Source organism: Leguminivora glycinivorella, chromosome 22 (assembly GCF_023078275.1).
Source record: "Leguminivora glycinivorella isolate SPB_JAAS2020 chromosome 22, LegGlyc_1.1, whole genome shotgun sequence".
Lineage (NCBI taxonomy): Eukaryota > Metazoa > Arthropoda > Insecta > Lepidoptera > Tortricidae > Leguminivora > Leguminivora glycinivorella.
This window is the reverse complement of record NC_062992.1, coordinates 6,792,566-6,811,339: the sequence shown is the minus strand read 5'-3', so window position 1 is coordinate 6,811,339 and position 18,774 is coordinate 6,792,566. Positions and strand designations below refer to the sequence as shown.

General features: G+C 36.7%; 1 protein-coding gene across 1 annotated transcript in view; it reads right to left on the bottom strand.

The window, feature by feature from the left end:
• LOC125237749 overlaps nt 1-18,774 on the bottom strand; it is a 214,418-nt gene that overhangs the window by 59,006 nt on the left and 136,638 nt on the right. Inside the window, 2 exon segments of the mRNA XM_048144922.1 lie at nt 9,529-9,825; nt 9,828-10,004. Of these exon segments, the coding sequence (XP_048000879.1) occupies nt 9,529-9,825; nt 9,828-10,004 (474 nt within the window).

Genomic DNA, 18,774 nt, shown 5'->3' with positions numbered 1-18,774 from the left:
GAAAACCTACTACATCATATATATCACAGACTTAGGCGAATCACGAATGTCGGTGCCACGTTAGTTGATCAGCACAAAAATTATTGCACTTCCTTTAACAATCAATATAAAGAAATTACAACGCTGAGACCGGCATCTTCAACTTCTAATACAAACGCAGTCTCAGTTCTGGAACCTGAGGCTACAGTGGTTCATTGCGATCGCAACCTAACCTCCGACTTAGCAAAGCTAAAATACTCGGGCAAGGCCTGCGTGTTTTCTTTCATTCAAAGAGTTGAGGAGTTCGTGGAGGCTAGGAACATATCAAAGGAGCGTATTTTGAAATTTGCGTACGAGATTTTTACGGAGGACGCGTTACATTGGTTCCGATGTAATAAAGAGGCTTTCCAAAGTTGGGACGATGTCGTGGTTCTATTAAAAAAAGACTTCAGCCCAAGAGATTACGATTATCGCCTTACTAATGAGATAAAATCTCGCACGCAAGGGGAGCAGGAAAATATATCTATTTACTTGTCTATTATGCATGGCATGTTCGCGCGCTTGGTTAAGCCGTTGTCTGAGGACGAAAAGCTCGAAATTATTCTACACAACATCCGGCCATGCTATGCAAGCACTCTGGCTGCTTCGCCCGAAATCAAGGACCTGAAGACTCTTAAAAACCTTTGCTCAAACTATGAGGACATTCAATCACGCTTGTCCTTGTTTCACGAACCACCCAGAGTGACTTCTGAAACCCTAGCCCCAGATTTTGCCTACACTAAACATCATAAAAATAATAATTACTATACAAATAAAAACTATCAAAGTACAAATACAAATGAAAGACAGAAAAATTATTACAATCAAAGTAAATATCCTAACTACTCCGGCTCTTATAACTACAACAAACCTAAACCTACAGATGAAAAACCTAATACTACTAATGCTGTACAAGCTTCACCGAGCAGTTCAACTAAAGTAAGCGCCACTTATGGCTCGCGTAAGTACTGTCCTCGGTGCCGCACTGATACACATTCCTTAAAAGAGTGTAAACAACCTCACTTCCCAATCTGTTTTAAATGCGGCCAGAAAGGTGTACGTTATCCTGAGTGTAAATCTTGTAACTCGAAAGACACAAAAAACTAAATTCGGTGGATTGTAGTGCGAAAGAGCCTTCTAATATATCCAGTGATAAATTTAATGATACAGAGTGGAAATCTTGGCTCAATTTTATATCAAAATTTTTCACTTGCTATTCAGTCACTGCAATCCACGATTCAGGTAATATAAATAGCAGACCATTTGTGTCAGTTCAAATTAATGGTAAAACACTACATGCTTTATTAGATACTGGTAGTGGTTACACAATTCTCGGCAATAATTATCATAAGGTTTTCTTGGATGCGGGTTTCAAACTAAATACTAAAGAAACTCTGAATTTGTATGGAGCTGGCAAGCATAGACTGAACAATATTGGTATGATTAATCTGCCTGTCTCGTTTTTAGATCAGACTCACATCTTGAAAGCTTACATAGTACCAGAGGTAGAAAACTCCTTAATCTTAGGTATGGACTTCTGGAGACTTTTTGATTTGTTCCCTAAGCATCTAGATGCTGTTATTTTACCTAAGGATGTCGATCAATTAAATACCTTAACACTTGACACTCAACCCACACACTTGTGTGACTACGATCATCTCTCTCCTGAACAGAAGGTTACGGCTGACCATATTACAGCTCAATTTCGCAATATTTCATATGAAGAGCGCGGTCTAGGGCGAACTTCTCTAATTTCTCACAGTATAGATACGGGTGATGCTTTGCCTATACGTCAGAGATACTATAGAATGTCTCCTGAAAAACAGAGAATACTAAATGCTCAACTTGATGAAATGCTACGTGAAAATGTTGTAGAGTCTTGCGAGAGCCCTTGGTCGTCCCCAGTTCTTTTAACACCTAAAAAAAATGGCGAAATGAGATTGTGCTTGGATAGTCGTAAACTGAATGCAGTTACTATCAAAGATGCCTACAGCATTCCTTACATTTCAGAGATACTTGATAATCTGCGTGACGCTAAGTATCTGTCTAGTTTGGATTTGTCGAAAAGTTTTTGGCAAATTCCAATCAAGAAAGAGGATCGGTGTAAATCAGCGTTTTATATTCCTTCGCGCGGTACTTTTCAATTTGTTTCTATGCCCTTTGGCTTAACCAATGCTCCGGCAACGCAACAAAGACTGGTTGATATGTTGTTCTATGGGCCTGATTTTGAGCATAAAGTATTCGTCTACATCGACGACATTATCATTGTCTCGTCATCCTTTGAAGAACATATCTCCCTGCTGGTTAGAGTTCTGGAGAAACTTAAAATGGCAAACTTAACCATTGGATTCCAAAAGTGCCAATTCTTTAGGAATAAACTGTCGTATCTAGGCTATGTAGTGGATAGAAACGGTCTACAACCAAATCCAGAAAAGATAGAGGCGATCGTGAACTATCCGACACCTACTAACCGTAAGGAAGTTCGTCGATTTCTTGGAACGGCATCTTGGTATCGTCGGTTCATTCCAAATTTTAGTACAATAGCGGCACCACTAAATAAACTTACTTCTCAAGCTAAAAACTCTCCGCCTTTTTATTGGTCTACAGAAGCTGAAAATGCTTTCCGTACTCTAAAAGAAGCTTTAATATCTTCTCCTATATTGTCGTGCCCAGACTATTCGCAGCCCTTCCAAGTACACACAGATGCGAGTGATTACGGCGTTGGCGCGGTTCTTACACAACAGCTAGACAACGAGGAAAAAGTTATAGCCTACATGAGTAAGTCCCTTTCGAGTCAAGAGCGTAACTACAGCGCAACGGAACGAGAGGCACTGGCTGTACTTACGGCGATCGAACACTGGAGATGCTACTTAGAGAACGGCCAAAAGTTCGTGGTGTACACCGATCACTCGTCCTTAAAGTGGTTCCTAAATTTAAATAACCCTACGGGTCGCTTAGCTCGTTGGGGAGTGCGCATGTCCTCATTTAACTTTGAGATCAAACATCGTCGCGGTTCGGAAAATGTGGTACCTGACAGTCTCTCACGTTCTGTTACTATTGCCGATATTGACGAGATTCCAGTAAGTGGTGACATGTTTTATTCTACGAGTGACTCATGGTATTTAAACATATACAACGGTTGTCAAAATACTCCTACTTCATTTTTAAACTACAAAGTAAGCAACGGCAAACTATTTAGGTTTAAAAAAGCTTAAATCCGCTAACACGAGAGTTCGAATGGAAAGAAGTTATTCCTCTAGAATTTAGACTCAATACTATACTTAAATATCATTCGGAACCTACCGCTGCCCACTTAGGAATATATAAAACGCATAAACGGCTTTCTTTAAATTATTTTGGCCCGATATGCATCGCGATGTAGTTAAATTCGTTTCAAGTTGCGATATCTGTTGTGCTCATAAGCATGCTACTCATGCTACTCTTGGCGTCATGGGCCGTCCTAAAGACTGCTCACGCCCTTTTCAAATGTTAAGCATGGATCTCATAGGTCCTCTACCTCCTTCTAGACAACAGAATACTTTTATATTCGTTGTGACATGCTGTTTTTCAAAGTATTCTCTTTTATTTCCCATTAGACGCGCAACTGCCGAGATTATAGCAAAACTAATCGAGGAAAAAGTTTTTTTAGTTCATGGCATTCCCAGTACTGTTCTCATGGACAATGGTAAACAATTCACGAGTAATGTATTAAAGAAGTTGTTTAGTGATTATAATGTGCCTAATGTAAGATTCACGCCTAAATATAGCCCACAAGTTAACACCGTTGAACGTTACAATAAAGTTATCGTTACAGCAGTGTCATCTTATATAGAAAATGATCATAGGTTCTGGGACATCAATCTACCTAAAATTCAATTCGCTATGAACACAGCTGTAAATGAGGTGACAAAGTATAGTCCTGCATTTCTTGTCCATGGCCGAGAATTAGTCACTAGCGGTTTACACTATATCGATGTTGAACTGGACGACGAAATAATTTTTGCCCCTAGAGATGAATATGCCGAGAATATAGGTCATTTGCGAAAAATATTCGACAAAGTCCAATCCTCTCTAGTTCAATCCCATACTAGGAATAGTGAACACTATAATCTACGCCGTAGGGATCACCATTTCAAAGTTGGCGATGTAGTTTGGAAGAAAACGTTTTACCTTAGTGACAAAAGCAACATGTTTTCCAAGAAACTAGCTCCTAAGTATGTCCAGTGTAAAATCGTAGCTAAGAAATCTAATTTAGTATATGAACTAGAAGACATGCAAGGGAACAATTTAGGTGACTGGCATATTAAAGATTTTAAATTGACTAATTACAAAGTTTAACTGGACTGCAATAATCATCTATCAATAATTTCTGTATTAATTGTCTAAATTTAATTATCAATCTCATAACACGTGCTTGTAAACGCTAGTGTACTTCCGAAATATCCTAATATTCTATCGCTATTAAACATTACAAACCCCTACCGGTTTGAAAAGGTTATTACCTACAAAATAAATTGGTTAGCAAGTTTTTTACAGAGACATTAATTTGATGGATTCGATTACACCATTAATAATTTTAACTGAGGTTGATGATTAAACTAAGTGAAGAACCATTAATATATACATAAGAGTATGTATACAATCGTAAAAGTATAATACTCAGTCTGTTAGGACGCGAAAACATAAATAGAAATGTTTATTGCTTATCTGCTTGTGTGAAGAATGAATGAAGTGGAGGAGTATGATGAGATGGAGGTATGTTTGATAGTTGTGTATATATTGAGCAGACGACAGAAATAGCGGGTTTTCCCAGAAAAAACCCTAACCTAAAAAGAGGGGTATGTAACGGTTTACCGTTATCTCTAACAAAAATCCTATTAAATAAAAATAAATAATTAACCAAAATATAACTATAAACTACTATAATACATTTTTACATACATTCTTCTAAATAAAATATTCAAGAACTTAAAAAATAAAAAACAATGTAAAATAAATATACGTACAAACAGAATTGACGATTGCATTTGTTATTAGTTAAAACTAGATGCGAATACAAAAGACTACGTCACCGCTCCAGATAAGCGATAGGCGCTGGTCAACGTATGAGGCGCATTCGCGCTCGCATTCCCTACCACGGCTCCGACAGCGAAAGGTCAAGTTACCTAAAACTCTCATAACGTCAGACGACATGGAGTGACAAATTTATTTTAATTTTTAATTTTTACAATTAAATGTGTTAAGTGCCAGTTTTTCCCCAAATAGGGTGAGTGTTTTGAATATTTTGTAGAACTAGATTTAAGGTTTCTTCCATAGTTCATAGTCTTAATAAGGAATCATTTTCTTCATTCAATCATTATTCATTTATTTCTTTCTGGGTTCATCTTTCTCTATCCGCTTAGTAACAATATGTTTTCCTTAGAAACAATGTTGGAATTAACAAGCTTCTCGATCTTTCTAGAAATATGGTTCTACCCGCTTTATAAAAATCTTAATCATTCTTGTGGAATTTTCGCTTAATTTTAATTTAAATGCATATAAATAGAAACCAATCTGTAGTTAATCTACATTAATAATGTTTTTAAAAGTTTTTTTATTAGCAAAAGTACTTTTAGTTAAATAAAAATTACTTCCTTTTTGTTAAAAAAAAAATGATGATTTAACTTGTGACTGCCACATCATTGATTACCTTTTTTAACGCTTTGGGGTTCACTAAACCAGCCTACATCTCATTAGCACTTTTAATTTGGCCAAAGTTCCGGATGTCGCAGTCACTTGTTCGAAATTGGACTTTTCTTGAAACGGCCATTTTACCGGAATTCCAGGGAACAAGTCTGGGGTCGTTAACTGGACCCACAATTTGGATGCGCGCGCGCCTGCACACGTTCCGGAAGGTTCCGGAAGGAAGACTGGCGGTCCGGAACGGCCTCTGATGACGGCCACGCCCAGTACGACTTCGGCGGCGTAGTGCAGGGAAGTGACCCCTAACAAGGGCTTGTTTCTTCTTTTATTGTAACCGGCCAGCTCAGGAAATACCTACCCACGATCCTGGATAAATAGATAGGTTTTTTTTCATTTAAAATATAGTTTGTAAAATTTTTCTATCGGAGTTTTTTTCTTCTCTCTAGTTTTTTTTATTCTACCCTAGTTTATGCGACGCTAAACGTCACAAAGTCTTGGTCAAAAGTTTCCTAGATAAGATTTTTTGAACCGACTTTTTGACATAAGGAATTTATACCAGATCTTAGTGGCTGAGATAATGTCAACATTGCCAAATATGCTAAAGATTGCTTGGTTTAAATTAGTGATGTGCAAGTTGCGGAAACTTTCCAAAAAAATCTTTAATTTCTTGAAAAACTCACGAAGCTTTCACGAAAAATAAAGGGAATGTAAATTTATGAAAAGGAAAGTTTCCATCCATACAATTGTCCATACAAAGTATGGAAAGTTTCCGAAGTTTTCCTATGTGAAAATTTCGGAATTTTGCAAACTTTCCGTCGACACATCAGTAGTTTAAATTATCCTATTATTGGTTTCTAAATAAGTTTTGGTGAAAAATTACATGGATCGGATTTTTGAACCGACTTCATGACAAGGAATTTGTACCAGATCTCAGCGGTAGCGGTTGAGATACTATCAACATTACCTAGACCTTACTATACAACATTGCCTAATTATTCAACATGTAATCCTCTGTGATCTGTTTAATTTGTTTTTGTTTCTTGTGCATTACTTGTAAACTATGGGAAGTGTGCATTTGTGCAATAAAGAGTATTGTATTGTAATCCACACATACCTAAACTCACACACAAAAGTAAGATTATGTCCCAGAGCACATGTATTTGCCGGCCTAGGCGGAGGCGACGTCAATAGACACGTGATCTGAGGCTTTACTGGCCAAGGTGTGTACACTATTTTTCAGTCAGAAAGCGGTAACTTTGTCTAGCGCAGCGGCCAGAAATTTCACGTTTTCCGGTCACAGGACAGAAAACATATCTTTGGCACGTTCGTTTGATGTGTTAAAATGTGAATTTAACCGTACTAGGGTAACCCAAGGAATAGAACATGCTCCCCTCATCTGTATTACAATCTCAAATCAGTCAAATCCAAGGAATGGAACATGCTCCCCTCATCTGTATTACAATCTCAAATCTATGTGTATTCAAGTCAAGAGTGAATAGGCTATTACTGAACCAGTGAGCTACAACCTCGGCACTTTCCATCAGTTGCGACTAATGTCAGTCACTGGCCAGTTTATAATAATAAAAAAAAAAAAAATGTGACAAAAGTGCAGTGACGACCTCACGACTGTACCACTAACAACTGCTGTAAAATATCGCGGCCACTGCAGCATATTTTTGTTAATTTTCAATTTCATAACCTTTAGTTGAATACAGCTTAACAAAAAAGTAGAGAGATAGAACTATATTTTTTATCATAGCAACAGTTACACTTATCATATCATACAAAAATAACTTAATAGTTGTCACATGCAAAACGATTTACATAGACGGTGGTTGACGCCCCTAAAAATTCGTGGGTTACAATTTTCAAGTTTGTAATGTAGGTAATGTAGGTAGGTAGTAGTTATGTAAAGAAGTATCAGCTTTTCCCTATATTACATTCATTATACCAGTGATAGTAGTTCCCAGCTCTCTATAACGGCAGTTTTTAGTCCTATTGTCAACGAGTCACGTGACAATTTCGCTTTTCACGATCACATGACATTACATTAAGATCTATTTTAACAGTCATTTGAAAATACCACTTAGAATTGATACTCTATTGCTTAATACATAAAGTAGATTTTGAAAGAATGTAGACGAAGTGAAGTGTTGATTTTATCGAATGGGAATATAGTTCTTGTATTGGGGTAAAAGTTTGCATGTATGTAAATTGAAATTGTCAACTTGCTTGAGAGTTACTCATAGTGTCGAAGAAAAATGCTATGTCTAGAGAATATGGTCTAGCGTCTAGCAAAAAATGGGTAGGTAATCTTAATAGAAGTTCCTATGGAAAGTGATTGTTTGAAAAGCAAACATACTTTTCTTACGTACTTATGCGCTGGTGTCTTTTCATAGAATATTTTATGTTTAATATTTATTTAACTATTGAATTGAAACTTCTAATGCGACTTCCAACTGACAGCGTTAAACGTTTAACGCTCAGTGTTGCCAGCTCGAATTTCGAAAAAAAGGCTAAACTAAAGGAATGTTCCCATTTTTTAAGTGAAACTCTTGATCTTGTGTATATTTCATGAGTTAGTTTGTTTTTTCAATCATTTCAGCAATTAGCTATGCAAAATATTTAAAACAGTAAAATGAGGGAAGTAATTAAACGCAAAAACGTGACAGTCATTTGACAGAATATTTTTAAGGTTATGTTAGGAAGTTTCACTTCTCGTTTTTCAGTTTCGAGTCTCCACGAACTATTCTTTTTTATGGAATTTAAAACACCCCGCATTAGGTATTTAACTCTAGGTTGCATCTAAATTTAAATAGAAATGTATACATCTTTTATAGGTTTGTGCTCTTTAACTATACTATGTCGAAATCGATCTTTTCTCCAAGATATTGAGTTATACAATTTTATTGAATTTCCTATTACTCAGCCGAGCCGTATCTAAGATTAATGAGTTACTGGCTAAACTATAAAGTCTAAATATAGGCTATAATACTGGTCTAGAAAGTTCTGCAGTCGGAAACAATCATTCTCTTAGATTGGCACAGTTTTCATATTTCCAAACAAATGTAAGTTAATAGGACAAGTGAACATTTTTGTACCTTACGGAAATTCAGCTCTTATATCATTTTAAAGTCAAAAATGTCTCAATTTTGTAAAACAGCGAAAAACATATACTTCAAAATCGAGTTCCACGACACCCATGGAAAAGGGGTGTTGAAATTCTTAACGCGTCGTTATTATACTCAAAAGTAAAAGGCTTATAAAGGGTCATATCACTAGACTGTCGCTTACGACATGCACAACAACCTTTCGTGACTTGATAATACACCGTGTTTTTTTTGTTTTCCGTTAAATTCGACATGCAGTTAGGTTCATCATCAGGAATCACTGCAGGCCTGTATATCGCTTTTTGTTAAATTCGAAAAAAAAAAAATTACGTTGTTTCCATACATAATAAATTGATTACTGTGAGAGGACCTTAATCATAATATTAATGTCATTGTCAACTTGTCAAGTGATTGACGGTACATGTCAAAACAAATAACATTAGGAAGTGGTAAGGGATGCCACACACGTGTTCAGTATTTTTTTTTAATAGTTCGATAACCGTAAGAGTTAAGAGGCTAATTTCCTAGAGAAATTGATTGTATTTGAACTAAAGAATCTTCCCTTAAAGTTGACAGAATTGAAAAAAACAGGGTGTATAATTGTCAGTATTTTCTCTCGAGCTTTACTTGATTGAAGTAGTTGAAATACAAGGCAAAAGCATGTCGTACGCGACATTCTCGTGGAATGTCTTTAAATAGATAGATAGATTCAACTCACCGATGACACCTCCTCATAATCCACCCCCTGTGGTTCCGTCTCGTTCCCCACCACCTTAAACAGCTTCACCCCCTCCTTCTTCACCAACCCCTCCTGTTTCCTCAACAGCAGCTTAACTGGCTTCCCAAAGGCCTCCAACTCGATCCTGTGCACATCACTCTCACTATCACTCTCACTTGACTTACTCACGTCGAAGTCGACACTCACTGTGCTATTCAAATCTTCATACTCATCATTAACTACTTTGAACATTTCATCGTTGAGTAACGAAGGGGGATAGTCTCTGTTTTGTAGACATGGTGTTTCTCATGAGGGATTTTGCTGGGGTTTTTTTCTAGGGTGTTTGATTTGGTAGGGGGGATGAACCGCCGGGCTAGGTGGTGGGTGAGGTGGACAGGGTGGTACTGGGGGACACTGCTGTGGTCTTCGACATGGAAAACGTGGCGCAGCTCGTCTGTTGTCATGTGCTCGTGAATCTGTAAAGAAAGAGAGAATGACATTAGAAAATGGGGCAAACATGTTTATAAGATGGACCAGTGTAAATCCACGTTAGGCACATAGATCAGTTCACTGGTTATGATCCCTTCAGTAAATCGCAAAAAGCGAAAGTGGCGAATATCTGACAAGCAGAAGAGGGGGAGGGGATATTCGGCGAACTCTAGGTACCTATTGATTATAAGGTCTTTATAAAGAACTTATCGACTCTTTTAATGTTTAATGGAGTAATATCTGGGCGACCGAGCTTCGCTCGGTTCTATTTTAATATATCACGTCTTAAGATAAAAAAAAAACTCTTATAAATACAAAAACAAAAAAAAAGACAAAAAACAAAAACTTAATTTCTGGCCGGGATTCGAAACCCTGACACCTACGATCTATCTGCGTATATTAGACCTACCTCGTACGACTGAGCTAAGCGGAATCGATGCGCGCGCGGCGAAATTAACGACCATATTTTACGTTTACTAACGCGAAAGAAAAACTCATGAAAACTCGAAAATTCGCGTTTTCCGGGATCTAAGGCTACGCTAGATCGATTTTTCACCCCCGAAAACCCCCACATAACAAATTTCAGCGAAATCGTTAGAGCGGTTTCCGAGATCGTCGGTATAAATAAATAAATATACAAGAATTGCTCGTTTAAAAGTATAAGATTTCTCTGTTTCTATAACTATACTTATTTTTTTTTATTGATTATAAATGGGCTTACTCTTGGCCACAGACTAGCCGAAAGCAAAGACGTGGCCTACGATGGAGTGAGCTCGCCCAGAAGATGCCTTGTTCAAGTTCATCCCTTGATTTAAAGATTGCCACAGACTAGCCGAAAGCAAATGACGTGGCCTACGATGCACTAGACAGTTGAAATTTGGTACCAATATGAGCTCAAAAATAAAAAATGGAAAAAAATGCCCAGAAAGTGGGGGCTGATATTTTTTTTCATTCCAACCCCAACGTGTGATATATTGATGCCTTGTTCAAGTTCATCCCTTGATTTAAAGATTGCCAGGTTATATGAGGTTGGAATTATAGCCGCCGAAATAATGTTTTTGTTTTAAGATGATTTCAATACATTTCCATAACGGATATATTAAAGAAGGAACCAAAAAAATCCAAAAGAGCCGTACTTCTTAAGCTAATAATTAAATTGACATTTCGCAGTCACGCGCCAAACCATAACATCCGTATTGTGTATTGGTAATCCCATAACTTTTAAAACTCTTATACATAAAAAACATTCATTCAAATCAAGACCATGTGTCATTTGCAGAAAGTATAAATTGTTTTGCAAATTCGATGTAAATAAGAGGTTGTGATAGTTAGTCGTTGTATTGTTTAAGTATACAAAAGTTGAAAACCTTGGTGTCGGTCAGTAGCCAATACCTTTCTCCAGTCGGCCTAGCCAAAGTGACAATTGATGACGCTACGTAGCGATTGAAACGCACTCTGACTCTGTCGCGCCACTATAGAAGAGCGATAGGGAGAGCTAGCTAGAATGGGCATTTTCAAAATTTGGGACCCCCAATGAGCGTAAGTTGTTAACAAAATTCAACTCTCTGTCAGTTTTGTGACGACAATAAAGCAATACCCCGTGTGGTGACGGGTTAAGAATTTCACCACCCCCTTTCTTCCCGTGGGTGTCGTAGAAGGCGACTGTGGGATATGGGGTAAATTGTGGCGTAGGCGAGAGGCTGGCAACCTGTCACTGCAATGTCACAGTTTCGTTTTATTTCAACCCCTTGTTTGCCAGGAGTGGCACTGTAACTTTAGCGGTTTTATGTGCTCTGCCTACCCCTTTATGGGAAACAGGCGTGATTGTATGTATGGATGTGTATGTATGTAATAAAGCAATAAAATCTGTCTAAAAATATACTTTTTTCACATTCTGAATGTAGATTATCGCTTATACTAATTAACACAAAAACAATATTTTTATTGAAATTTCATGCTTAATTATCGTCACAAAACTGACAGTGAGTTAATTTTTGTTAACGACTTACGCTAATTGGGGGGTCCCAAATTCTGAAAATGCCCCAATACGCGTACGAAGCGTAAGTGAATGTGATATTGGCTAGGTACCCTGGTATAAATAAGTGACTAAAGGTAGTCCTTATACAAATGTATTAAGACTTATATTAAGGTAAATATGTCGACAGTAATAGTACTTAGTCTTTTTAACAGTATGCGTGAGGTTGAAAGCACTTGAAAGAAGGTTTATATCGCATTAAAAATACTCGTAAATCTTTGCAGTCATAATTTTTGAAGTGTATTTCTGCGCATTGTTTGTAACATATTGAGGAAGACAGAGAACAGCATATTGTATACCTATACCTACTTAACCCGTATAAGATAAGAATATACCTACCAATAGGGGGAATCCGCTATGAAACGGACGTGTTTTGAAACGGACACTATTCATATTTTTAAAAAATCTTTAAGAGAACAATCTTTTGGTTATTGGAAACGCTGATGACGATAAGTATACCCACAATAATGACAGATCCCGCGGCCGTTATTTAATTCACTATGTTGCACATTGTAGAATCGCACGAGTTAAGTAAAACAAACCATACTAATATTATAAATGGGAAAGTGTGTGTATCTGCTTGTTTGTCCGTCTTTCACGGCAAAACGGAGTCACGAATTAACGTGATTTTATAAGAACAGATAGTTGAAGGGATGGAGGGTGACGTAGGCTACTTTTTGTCTCCTTTTAACCCCCACTTCCCTAAAATGGGGGTCGGAACTTTGTATGAAGCAATCCGCAATTTTCGAATTTAACGAGAGCGAAGCCGCGGGCAAAAGCTAGTATTTTATATTTGTATCGTATCCAAATTTTTCATTTCCAAAATAACTACATTTTCTGTAAAATGAATAATCATGGAATTCACGTAAAATTTTCCAAATTTTTTTGGATATAATTTTCGGCATTATTCGATATGTACGACTTGGATGTACTTGTACCAGATCTAAAATGGCCTCCACATGAGCAGGAAACCTACACATCGCCATTTGTTACCCTTTACATAATAGAAACAGCAACATTGTCTATTCAAATCCGATAATCAATTAATAAGCGGAAACACTATTGTCCGTCCGTCTGTCTGTCCGTCCGCATTGTCCGGCGTCCTCGCCCGACTGATCTACTTAGTTATATAACTTTGACAGCTGTGAATGTCAATGATTAATATGGCTGACACTTCCGATACTGTGACGGTCATAATAGTCGTACTAAGCGTGTTTACAGTCTTCACATGCGTACGGTTTTAAACGCAAATGTGATACATACATACAATCACGTCTGTATCCCATAAAGGGGTAGGCAGAAGACATGAAACCACTAAAGCTTCAGTACCACTCTTGGCAAATAAGGAGTTGAAAGGAAAAGAAACTGTGACATTGCAGTGACAGGTTGCCAGCCTCTCGCCTACGCCACAATTTAACCCATATCCCATAGTCGCCTTCTACGACACCCACGGGAAGAAAGGGGGTGGTGAAATTCTTAACTCGTCACCACACAGGCTAAATGTGATATCACCGATTTTTCTGATAGGTACAAAAATAGTAAACTGAATTAAACGTCATATACTTACACAGAAAAATGACCAAGGCCCCCAAGTGTCCAAAGCTGGATACGAACCAGCGTCCTCCGTTATAGCGGCAGATGCCTCAAACCACTCGGCCATTCGGTCACAGGTATATGACAATATACCGAAGGCTTGTGGCGGGTTTTTCCTTTGTAGTTTTATGTCATTTATTTCAGTTTATAGTTAAATAGTACTATGACTACTAAAAATACCAATGAAAATATTTTCTATGGAGATAATTTAATTTGTCCTAAGACAAAAATAGTAGATTCAAAAATCTAACATTTTTATGAAGGACGCGGGTCGTAGGGCCCCGACTAGTTTCAGAATTCATGTTTATCCTCCCTTATATTTTTTATATTATTCAGCAGGGCAATCATGGTCGCGCGATAAATGATAAAACATCGGGTCGTCCCTATCGCACTTACAAATAGTGCGATAGGGACGGCCTGATTTTTATCATTTATCGCGCGACCATAATTGCCTGTCAGATATAATAAACTACTTTTAACTATTATATGTTGAAACCTTTATAATTATTTTCCCCTCACTAGCTCGGAAACACGTGTTTTGTCCTTTAATACCAGCGGGTAAAAACGCATTTTATCCACTAGTGGGTAAAGTAATTTGACCTTGAATAAAATCAAATTAACTGCTTTAAAATTGATAAAAGTAGGTGAATCTAGTAATGAAGATGATTTACCACCTGTGGAAATACTGGAAGCAGTGAAAAACGCATTTTTTGCGTTGTAGTTTCCTCGCTATAGTGAGGGGAAAAGTTTTGTGTTACACTCGGGTGCAAATGTATTTTACTTCTCGTGTGTTAAAAAACTCGCAAGTTCAGGATTCTATTCTCGTGTTTCCGAGCTAGTGAGGGGAAAATAACAATTAATTAGCTTATCAAACAAACAATTGTACATTAATAGACACATTTATGCACATATCTAATGATTAGTAAATAAAAGCATGTAGATCAATAGTATTTTGACAGTATTTACATAACATACAATTAAGCTGTGACAGCCCCGTTGACATTGCATTAAATACTTGCATAAATTATGCCTACACTCCACTTTTTACTATCACTCCAATTACTAATCATTTATACAGGGTGTCCCTGTCCCATGAGTACATAATTCCAAAGAGGATCGAATATTATAGAAAGTTACTGTCAAAGTAAAATGTGTAATCACAGTGCATAGACAGCCATCTCTCGACACAAGCTTAAAACTTTTGAACCTCAGTTTTGACAATTTGGCCCATATTTTTAGCGTGAAATGTGTTAAAATGTCAAATATTAATATTAGCGCCATCTAGCTGAGCGTTCCCCAAAGGTGTAACGCCATCTACTATGGCTTTGAGGTACGTTTTTTTCTTAGACCTTATACGGAGTTACATATGTCTTTGATAATTCGTAATTTTATATGATAGTTACCAGTTGCCATGCCATGGGTCCATAGTAAAATAAGGATGCCTAGTCAACATGACAATGCAATAACAAATCAATTTTCTATTATTTTAAATACAATACAGTTGCTATATTATATTATATTTTTGCGCGCGGCCTGTTGTTGAAACTTGGCCTGCGCACTGCCGTGCGCTTAGATAGAGTTGGAAGTCCGTGAGAATGATTTTCAAACACCCTTGCAGCTGTCAATTACTTTTTGAATAGCTACCAAATATATTCCAAAATTCGTAATCGATAATTTGCGTTAGAAGTTGATCTTTAGAGAATATTATAAGCGTTTTTTAAATACTTTGCCCCAACACGTCAGTAACATCCTGTACATTTGTTCGTAGTAGGCAGTTATGAAGCATTATTATTTATTATTATGAATTAACATAACACTCTTTATATTCCTATTTAAGATGTTATTATGATAATTGTAACGAAAGTAACTTCCTTCCTATTTAGTTAAAATACCTCTTATAATGATTGTATTAGAGTTCATTATTCAACAGTATTTTAATGTATTATTTAAATTAGGTATTATTTAAATGCCAAAGTTATGTAACATTGGCAATTACAGCACTGATTAGATCTTTATGAAATTTGATTATATTCGACTTCGTATGAGTTATACCTACACCTAATGGCAATAATTAACACACTAATTTGAATGTACAATTGCCATTGCTCTTTTCTGTCCAGAACATAGAGGAATAAGTAAGGGAAGAGTTGTAACTCTATTTAATCAATAAATGCGGGTTATTTGTATAGGCATAATTAAGTGACATCTAGCGACAATCACGCGACAACTAGCGTAAATTATCAGTACTGCTACTTGTCAATAGATGTCGCGACGAACGAAGAGCCTAATGCTCACCAATTTTTAGCTAATTAATATCACAATAGTATTACTCGTAATCAGCATTCTGTGTTCAATTCCTTCTGCTTGTAATATAAGTTGTAAACTGTTCTAATATTACATTTTTAGCAGACTAGACACAGTTGCCACCTAGTATCGAGTAGTAGTACTGATAATTCAGGCTATTTGACGCGTGATTGTCGCTAGATGTCACTTAACTATGCCTATACAAATAACTCGCGTTTACTAATGTATGGAGTTACAGCTCTTCCCCTACTTATTCCTCTATAGTCCACAAGGAACTATTTCTCATCAAAATAGTCGTAACATAACCCTACACATTTTAGTTTGCGTTTTTTAGGGTTCCGTACCTCAAAAAGGAAAAACGGAACCCTTATAGGATCACTCGTGCGTCTGTCTATCCGTCTGTCACAGCCAATTTTCTCCAAAACTACTGAACCGATTAACTTGATGGCACACAGTCATATCTTAACCTGTGACCAAATAATGTAATTTAAATTAAGAAAATTTAATTATATGGGCCACTTTTTTATCACAAATTTCCATATCCATACCCTTTTTTGATCAGATCATCATCATAGTCATTGAAATCGGGAAGTGGGTCAAATTGAACCCCGAACGAAGCAAAGGATTCTATAGGTAGTTGAATCCTAAGCGTAGTGAGGACGTTCCAAAATATTATTTAGTTTAAAAAAATTATGTGAAAAAAAGAAGATGGTCCTAGAACAATACAAAAGCTCCGTTCTAGGAGGGTCGGAACTTGGCACTTTGACTCTCATTAGTAGCGAGTAATCTTTTCGAAAGGGAGACGAGAAAAATACATAATTGTGTACAATACATGCTTGTAAAAACTATAGTCTTGTGCCCCTACCAAACCAAATAGACTGGCCTATTTGTTTAATATCATCCTTGACTTCCGAGGATTCTATTTCCTATAAGATAAGCGCAAAAATGCAAAACAATGGATTTTAAAATGGCGAACACGTTTCCTTTCAACATCTGTAACTAATATGGTATATTATTCTCATAATGTATTAAAGAATAGCTTGTTCGACAGATCGGTATATGTTTCCGCGTTATTGTTGTTTATACAATAGATTCGCTTTCGATAAAATAAAAACAAATTGTAAAAACGTTACGAATTGATGTTGTTATCAATGCTTGACCGATCGTGGCTTCTGACCAATTATTCGATATATTTTATAGGATGGTATCGTCATGTCGAAACCATACTCTGATATAAGTAACATTTTGGTATTGTTGGCCATACTAGACATAATTGATGGCAGTCCAGAAAACGCAGCTAATAAAATCGGCTGTGACAAACATATTTGAAAAATACCTAAGTATGTCGAAATGTAGGCCCTTTTTTTTGCTTCTGTCTAAGTTATATCTATAAAAATTATGACAGCACGAGGCCTCGTCCTAGTAGTATATTACTTCAAGAATTAGGGCATAAATATGTGATGATTTCTGTACCTTGTCACATTAACGTCCTGCTTGAAATGTCATACGAAATAGTCAAACGATTAAAAGCGACAAGGTACAGAAACTACAAAAATCATCACTTATTTATGCCGGTCACTGTATATAAGTCTTGTTATGTTATCTTATCTTTTTTATATTTTTAAAGAGATCATTGTACATTGGTTCAGCAAATACACACTTTCCTCTATTTCAATCGGAATCTCAACTCAGAATAGTGCTGTTACGTTACATTACATATCACTGTTTCTTACGATGTTACCTTATTACGTTATTGAGTTTTGTGTATCAGTATCATCACAGGGTGGCTAGCCGAATGGCACAATCGCTCACGAAACGCTCACGAAACGAAGCGCTAGTAGATATCTATCTCTATCGCGCTTGCGTATTGGCGCGACAGAGCCATCGGCGTATCGCTTTCGTTTGGCGTCGGAGAAATGCCATTCGGCTACGGGGCCAGTTATGTAAGTAATGATGTGATTATTGTATTTGAAAGCTATTAAGGCGAATGAGGCAATAGTTATGAGATTCATTGAGAAGTTTTTCGATTGTGTTTGAAGCACACACTTAAAGTACTTGGTCAGAGCAAATAATGCTATAGAGCGGACTAGCCGCCGGCAGACATGTCGCGGTTGTTATTTGTTAGCTTATTGAACATCCAGTTGTCGTTGTTTGTGTGTGTCGCTAAATGTTTATAATTATGTATGTATGTGTTATACAAGGTGGCCCAAACCTTGACGTCATTTTTTTTTAGATTCCTAACATCATAGGCTGCCAGAATACACTCCATGTATATTGGCAGATTTTTTTGTACTTTTCGAGTTACGAATTTTTGAAATTTTTTATCCCTAAGAAATTCTTGAGGAACAAATATAATTTATTTAAAAAAAACTGTTGAGTTTTTTTACTAATTTCTTTTTTTAAAGTCATCACTACATTCACTACAAACAGCGTATTTACTGGATAAACATTACTTTTAAATTGTTTTTTTTCCCGACTTGCATCAAAGTGAGGACGCTGGTTTTTTTTTTCAGTAAATGCTTTGTTTGTAGTGATGATTATGCAAAAAGGAACTAGCAAAAAAACTCAACAGTTTTTTTTATAATTTTTTTAACGAAAAAAAAAATTAAAAAAATCGTAACTCTATTCGCGTTCTCTACTCTAAAACTACAAAAAATCGGCTAATATACATGGGCTATATTCTGATAGCCCATGACGTGAGGATTTGAGGAATCTAAAATATTTCTTTACGTCAACATTTGGACCATCCTGTACAGTGACAGTACCAATTTACCTGAAGTTAAAGAAAGTCTAGAAGTTGTGAGGATAGTCCAGTTCTATGTAAT